Genomic DNA, 8,102 nt, shown 5'->3' with positions numbered 1-8,102 from the left:
ACTCCTGTTCAAATATTCTGTGACCAGTAGCCTCTGTGTTGAGGCCAGGAGCCCCTTTGGCTGGACTACACCAGCAATAAAGCAGCAAGATGTTTGTATGCAAAGTTAGTGAGATGGCAGAGGAGCCATACTCAGGGCCAGACTGGGAGGGAGAGGCAGGATAGCTAAGGACCTTGAAGCTGTGGATGAATTCATTTAGGTCAGTGATTCAGAAGGGAGTGTGAGTAACTTAGACCCAAAAAGGTAAAGATGAGCTTAGTAGTTGTTTTGTCCACATGGAGATTGGTGGATGGTGACTTGGGGAAAAAGACTGTCAGACAAACTGGATAACAGAGGAGTAGGAAGCTAAGTGCTATCCTGCTCTTTTAATATATACCTGTTTCATTTTAAATCCCTGTTTGCTTTTGTTGTATGTTGTGTTAAAGCTCAAGGCTAAAATAAAGACTCAAATTTTGCATTTTCCAAATGCTTTGCTGGCTGGTGTAGCAGCACACATCATCCAAAGAGGTGGTGTCACCTGAGGATGCAGTCAAGGCAGGTCCTGCAGCACCAATGTTCCTTGTCAACTTAGTCACTAAATCAATCCTGCTACAACAGTTTTAAATGAAAGAAATTGTGGGTACTCTCCTATCTGTTTAATTACAGTGTAGGCTCACAGACAGTGTATGGGGATATAAAGACTCATAAAATACGTGGCTGCATACATGTGTGACCTATTTTGCATCCAGAAATCTCTTTAATACCAAGAACTACATTAGATAGTTCAAGCCACTGCTCACAATGAGTCAAATAATGAGGCTCTTCAGATTATTGTTGTCATTAGCCCATTCCCCTCCCCCTTCTCACTTAGGAAGTTCATTTAGGCAAGCAGTCATTTCAAGAACATGCAAATGCTGATTGCTGATTTCTATGGATCTGGCAAGCAGCCAGGTTTCTGTGTTGCTGGCTACTATAGGCAATGGGAAGTTAAATATGCATGACCTCCCATAGCATTGATCCATGGGCTTGCAGGCACTCTGCACCTGTAAAAATCCCAGCTATTCTGCATGCAAAGTGTCTCTGGTGTTGCCATTGAGTCCCTTTGTGCTTCAGTGCACAGTGATCAGGTAAACTCAGCACACGTTCATTATCTTTCTCTGCTTTGGTAAAGTCTAGAATAAAAAAAATCGTTATTTAAGAATGGTAAATCCAATATTTTGCTCCTGACAAGCATATACATATTGCACATGGGAAGGAAGAGCTGAATTCATACTGACAACTTTGCAGTTATGTTAAAATCTGATGAGTTCGCTGTATCAAGATGTGGGGAATAAAATGCAGTAGTTAATATAAATAATGTATTTAGCAGTAAGGGATTAATAATGCATTATTAAGATCAGGGTTGCACTAGGAAATTGCCTGAGGACATTGTACACAAAAAGGAGTCACAAAGAAGTCAACTATAGCTCAAGGTCATAAATCAGAATCTAAGTAGAATAAAATTTATAAATCTAATAAAATCAGCTTCACCTATCCTCAAACTACAAATATAGCATGTAGGACTGACAATATCTGTATTCTTAGACATTCCATACATTAAACTATTAATAAAGGGCCAAATGTTGACACCATGAATACCAGAGGAACTTGGGGCATAATTTCCAATTAAAAATGGAACTTCTAGGATAAGGGAAAAAACCAAAAACTACCCAATAATAGCAAATGTATGGTTTTAGAGCAGAAAGCACCACACAGAGTGCTGACTTTTCACTTCAGACCTCAAGACTTGCTTTGAGCCAGTTTCTTTCCTCCAACTGGATGCTGTATCATAGCAGTGGTAGCAGGGGCTCTTCCTCACGGAGGGCAATGCCCCTGTGAGAGGCAGCACAATGGCAGTGGTTGCTCCCTGCACCCAGCCAAGTGACATCACTGGGATCACTGGGCACCTGTGGTGGTTTCTAAGGCTGTGGAAGATGCTCTGAGTATCAGAGTGATCACTCTGAAAAAACACTCTGGGCCTTTTAGTGAAATTGAAATACTAGCAGTGCAAATTATCTGAGGGTTACCCCTGGCTTTTTGTGGCCAATTTGTAGGGTTTTGTCTCCTGTTGGTGGCTCACAGCCAGTCCGTGACTAATCACTGATTAGTGATCCTCGCCATGTAGAATTAGTATCTTCCATACAGCAGGATTTTTAATAATAAATATCACAGTGCATGAGCCTACACTTGAAACAGGAGGAGGAGGATGACAAGGACAATGCTCTACTCAATATTGTAATTTTTGCTGCATTGCTGGCTTTTGGTATCCATTTTGCAATTGCTGAGGGAAGAGGTCAATGGCAGTGCAAGCAGAGGTGTTCACCCCTTTCACAATGGTTTGTTACTGTTTATGTGACAATTATTGTGTTTATAATTGCAGAGCAAACATAACAAAACAACCTTTCTAACTGTAAAAGCGCTGCTTCCTTGTTTGTATGCCACAACATATTGCTGCTAGGAATTCAGCTTTGGGTTTGTAATGTTTTGGAGAACTAGTTCTAAATAAACAAAAACAAAGGGAGACTGGCAGCTTTAAGCTGATTGAGTGTCCTTCAGTGATAAAACGTGTTTTATTTAAGAACAGAAAGATTCATTAATGCCTATTTATGATCTATTTTTAGGGTAATTCCATGCAATTACTATTCATATGACTCAAGCACCCAGGCTGAATTTTAGCCAGGCAATAAAAGGATAATTTTGTAATGCCAGAGAGTCTCTAGAGAAGATTTGGAGGAAAATGCAAATCAAGTATGATCAAGCTGTGCACACTAGCTCAGTTTCTGGAGCTCTGTATAACTTAGGAGACATTCACAGTGGAATATCAGACATCAACCAGCACACGGGTGCAATATATGGGTGCTGCTGGCTTTGTAACATCTGGGCTCTGTGCAGTTGCAGTGCAGCGAGTGGCTGGAAATGAGCTCACCACTCTCCATTCCCTTTTATACTCCCAGCAATGAAGTATGTGAGAAATACTGATGCAAAGTTTCCCAGGGAGACATCAGATAAAGAAGGATGGAGAGGTGCATATGCTGGCAAACGCTCTTAGAAGTGAATGAATACATGTTTATAAAATGCCTTGCTCTCACACACACTAAGGATCTTCCTTTCCTGTCCATGTGAACTTTCAATGAGTCAAAGTCTTATTTTCTTTCTTATCCTAATTCTGCTCCTACTGACACTTCTTTTCCCCCAATGTCTAAAATTTGTCTCCATCCTTTCTTTTCAGGACTCAGCTGGGTGTAGCATTGCAGTGTAGCCTGGGAGGGAGGGCTGGGAAAGGCAGCTGCAGGCACTCCATAAACTCTGCCAGAGAAGCCCTTCAATACCATGCACTTATCAGATTAATTCTACACTGATTAATTGCCCAGATTAATTCTAGACTAATTAATAATTTCTGGAAGGCAGTGGAGAGAGTGGTTTTGTCTCCAAATGAGGGCAGTGACAATCAGGATACCTGAGCTAGCCCTAGGGAAATGGCAGGTTAAGACAGGGTATGCAGGAGTACTCTTATCCATCTGGAGGAGCGCTCTGGGGCCAGGCAAGATACTTGAGCACGCCTGATGGCATCTATTCTTAGACACCTTGGAAGGAGTTCTAGGTTAACACCTCACAAGGGGAAGAGGGGAAGCCCTGAGTACAGTGAAGAACTATTCCCTGCAATTCATGATTTACACTTCTGAAAAATCATTTAAGGCTAAGATAGCAGAAAGGAAACAGTCAAGAAACCACCAACCCTGCTTTCATAAAGCATTTATTTTTTTATTTGAAAACATTATACAGGCATTACATTGCCACAGCCAGTCCATATAGGTGCATGCAAATATCAAAATGGAGAAAGATTTATTCAGCTTCTCAATGCAGGATTTGGGGTTGGGATTTTGTTTGCCTGGTTTTGGTTTTGGTTCATACTTCCATCTGCGGTGTCAAGATTAGTGTGCTTTATTATGGCATTTAACAATAAAATCCTACCCATGGGGTAAAATTTATATTTGTAGCTAGCTCAGGAATACTAAATGGTTTTCAAAAAAAAAAAAAAAGAAAGAAAGAAAGAAAACGATACTACACGCTTGTCAAAATGTTAATAGCACAAGTTAGCAATCTCTACACTATACATTGAAACTTCTTCTTATGACACAGTGGTGCAAAATTTTCAATTGCTTGGTCTATCGTTGTGTGTTTCGAAACTTTATAGCTGGAACAAAGACCAGGTCTGTCTCCCAGTGAGCATGTTCATCCAGTATCAGAAAATTCCATCAGTCTTGCTAAGGGCTGCCCAGGACCAGCAGTATCAGAGAGTTTCAGTCTGTCCAGGCAAGGAGCTATGCAGAGCTAGAGACGTCCTACGTGACACAGAGAGTAGCTGCCGTTAGATAGCTGAGCCTTTGCTGGTGCACACGGAGGGCTCCAACTGCAGAACACAAGCGGGCAGAAGGAACGCTTTCCACCACTAGACCTCAGTTTTTCAGTCAACACAGTTATTTGTAAAGCTATACTACTGTTTTCCTTTGAGGTCCATCCAGGACTAGCGCACTGGCGCTAATCCGAGCATCCACCTTGCTTATGGGGAAACACAGACAGCGAAGCAGCCCCGCTTTGCACATCAAACTCCTCCTGCACCAGAAGCACAGGGCGTGGTGGCTGGCTGCAGAGCGCTCACTGAAACATTCATAACTTATTCCTGCACAACAGAGCCTTTTAGAATAGCCTGGTGGCACCTCTCAGCCACCCATGGATCGCAACCCCTCGTAAGGAAAAACTCCCAGCCCCGTGACCCAGCTGGGAGCTGCCTCCTGCCCAGCTGTTTCACAGAAAACTCTAACAAACGTCTACAAGTTAGTGTCAGAAAAATGAGGATGGGGAGGCAGAAGGACTACAAACATTTGGCTTAAAAATAAATACTAATAAGGAAATTAATCAAAACAGTTATGCAAAAGGAAGGAACTGTAAACATGAAACACACACGCACACAATCCTCAAGGTTCTCAGACCAACACGGGGACTAATGCTCAGAGAAAGGTATTTAATTGGTACAAAAGGTAGCAAAAAAGATTGAGATGACAGGTGCCCACCAGTGTGCCTCTGGGTACCTGAGGGAGCCATGATTGTAATCAGACCCCTTCTCCTGGGAAATGTATGAAATACACCCTAAGTCGAAGCTCTTACAGGGCTTGACCCAAGCATCTTACCCTGAAGTGTCAGGCAGTCTTTCTTGTGTGTTTTTTATTTTTTGATTTAGACTTTCCTTAATATCCCCAGAATACAGAGTCTGTTTTTCTGCAGGAATCTAGTGGGGGGTTTTTTGTGTTTTTTTAATCCTTCATAATTTAGGAAAAAAAAGTTTGGAAACATGAGTTCTTAAAATGTTAAAAAAACAGAAGGCAGGGGAAAAAAATCATGCATTTGTTAGTTTAGTACCAAGGCATCTTAACCAAAGCTTTTGGGCATGATTTGGAAATACTGCAGAACCTTCTCTTAGGTGCAGCAGGGTTGTGGCAGACAGCCTAAACACAGTGGGAAAGAAATTACTTCTTCTTCACTGTAAGAATAAGACACAGCATACTTCTCCTGTTCAAGAGCATTTTGACATTTGCCACTTCATGTCTGTTATGCATATATAAACTTCTCTCAGTCTGCTTCAGGGAAGTTCCTTCTGTATTAAAGCAGAACAGGACTATAAAAAATGATTGTTACCTCAGCAGAAATTCATCCTGCTTGGTTGAACTGTGTGACCTTTCTAATCTCCAATGTATAGATTGACTTTTTTTCTTCTTTTTTTATATAGAAATAGGTAAGTTGTATTTTTCAAACATGAAGGCCTACATTTTTGCTTGAAACAGTCTTTTTCAGCAGAATAACATTCAAATCAAATTCACCTTCTATGCCCACAAGCAAAATATTCATCAACCATGCCATAAACTCCATTTTCAAATACGATGAATGTATACACACTTTTACAGCACTGTTATGTGCTTCTTAAACTCCTTCTTTCTGAAGATCCTAAAGCATTTTAAAATAACTTGGTCCCATAGCACCTCTGTGAGGTAGGTAAAATGTCATTATTTCCATATATACTGATTGGAAACTCAGCCACACAGAAGGTAAGTCATGCCCAAGGATTCAAGTAAAGATGCAGCAGATTGGTGAATGAAACCAAGATCTCTCCTAGATTCCTCACCTACTGTTAGACACAGGAACACCTCATCTTTCTTAACTTTAAATTACAAATAGATAAAGGATATTGAAATAATGATTTCCTTGTACTGGGCTCTCAGAAGAGTAAACATACAGACAAAGTTGGATTTTTCATGGTGGCGACTAAGATCTTCCCCATTCTAGAAGGTAAGGCTCCTGAGGCAGAAGTACAGTTGTATACAGAAGTGTGGAGCACACCTTTACTATTTTCACACGTCCCCAGGAATGTAAGAAAACTGCTGAATTCTTCTGCTTGCTTCACAGTTAATGAAAAATAATTGGCTGCACCCTGCCAGTAAAATGCCTTTGTGCTACTGCGGCAACACCAGCAGATGGTCCAGTCTTTCTGCTTGTGAATTCCTCCCTTAATCTTCCTGATTTTTACAATCTGTGGGTTTTGGTGAAAAACTGACACATTTCTAAATACCTATTGTTAGAACAATGAACCATGGGAGACTCAGCAAACTGGAAGAGCAGAAGGCACCCTCGATGCACTGAGTATCTAAAATAAGTGCCCTCATCCACATGATATGTCATCTTTCCATGGAGAGGTACAATACATAGGAAACTAGAAAATGTGTTTTTCTTTCTACAGGTTAAAATTTTAAAAGTAAGAAATCTGTGTTGAGTCACGACTACAGAGAAATTGACTCCCTGTCACCTCATGCAGAACCTTGGCCACCAGGAAATCTGCCATGGATCATAGAGAGGTCAATGCTTGAGTACTTCACTTCTGCAAATATAGAAAGGCTAAAATGCTCGCCTTATACCTATTCCTAGAATAGAGACGGATATTGTAAGTTGTCCCTTCTCTGGATTCATGGATCAGATTACCTAGAAAGGGCAACTAGACAGATAGCACAGAAGACCTCATTGTATTTCCCTCACCAAATCCAAGGTGCTAGCAAAAATGTGTCAGGGGGTTGTTACCACGACTAACCCATCTGTTTTGCGCAAACAAACAAATTTTAGAGAGAAATTAACAGTGACTGCACAAAGTGTATTTGCTGTAAAAAGGCGTTTTTTCCACAACTGCTGTGGCTTAGGCATAATATCACTCTGTGTGTGTAAAACACCCTTCAATTAATTTCCTTTTTTTTTTGTCATTTCATCTTACATATTGAATATCTTTCACAGGTAGTTTGACACTAACTGATTCCTACACAGCAGCTTGTATTGCAAACATGCTGCTCATGTCGTAAACGAGGGACTGGCATCTCCTTGCAAGGAACACCCCGGAACAATTAATTTGTGTTTGTATGAGCTTTCCTTATTTGCTACCTTGCAACTCACCAGTGTAACTGCACCTGGTAAATACCTTTCTCTATGTACAATACAGAGATAATGGATATACGAGCTCCACTGTCAATAGGTGATCAACAGCCCTGGGTTTAAGCAACTCTAACATGAGGCTCCTCTTCTGTCTCCTGCCCCAGGCTGGTGTATGTCACCGAAGGCTCCATCTGGCTGCTGGCTGGCAGGTCTACAACAGGTCCGGAGGGGTTTCGGAACTGCTTGTACACCCGAGGATCCTGGGCTACGTAGGTGGACGTGGAGGAGTAGAGCATCAGCCCAACAAGGATCGTGAAGAATGACAACAAGTAAAGTCCTGAAAACTGAGCAGAAATAACAGCAGAGTCATTAGACACAGCACCAATTACCTTGAGTTCATGAAGACCCAAAGACAGGGTTAGGCACAGATCCTTGTTTTGGCATGTGCCACACAGAACAAACTCCCTATCATTTGGATGTTGAATTTTTATGGGAATTACTCTTGGAAAATTAATTTACTCCCACAAATTCCCCTGTCCTCTGTTACCAAGAGCTAACTAGTGCCTTCCCCTGGCCAGGCATGTTAAGTATTGACTGTCTGGGAATTAGGAAAGCTG

General features: G+C 41.3%; 1 protein-coding gene across 2 annotated transcripts in view; it reads right to left on the bottom strand.

Moving 5' to 3' along the window:
* Positions 1–3,753: 3,753 nt before the first annotated feature.
* SLC35F1 (solute carrier family 35 member F1) overlaps positions 3,754–8,102 on the bottom strand; it is a 225,747-nt gene continuing 221,398 nt past the window's right edge. For both annotated transcript variants that reach the window (XM_064413006.1, XM_064413008.1), the window contains exon 8: positions 3,754–7,829. In XM_064413006.1, the coding sequence (XP_064269076.1) occupies positions 7,605–7,829 (225 nt within the window). In that variant the 3' untranslated portion in view covers positions 3,754–7,604. The remainder of the gene's footprint in view (positions 7,830–8,102) is intronic.

The sequence above is a fragment of the Passer domesticus genome, chromosome 3 (genome assembly GCF_036417665.1).
Source record: "Passer domesticus isolate bPasDom1 chromosome 3, bPasDom1.hap1, whole genome shotgun sequence".
Classification (NCBI taxonomy): Eukaryota; Metazoa; Chordata; class Aves; order Passeriformes; family Passeridae; genus Passer; species Passer domesticus.
Note: the sequence above shows the minus strand (reverse complement) of the source record. Positions and strands in the feature narration are given on the sequence as shown.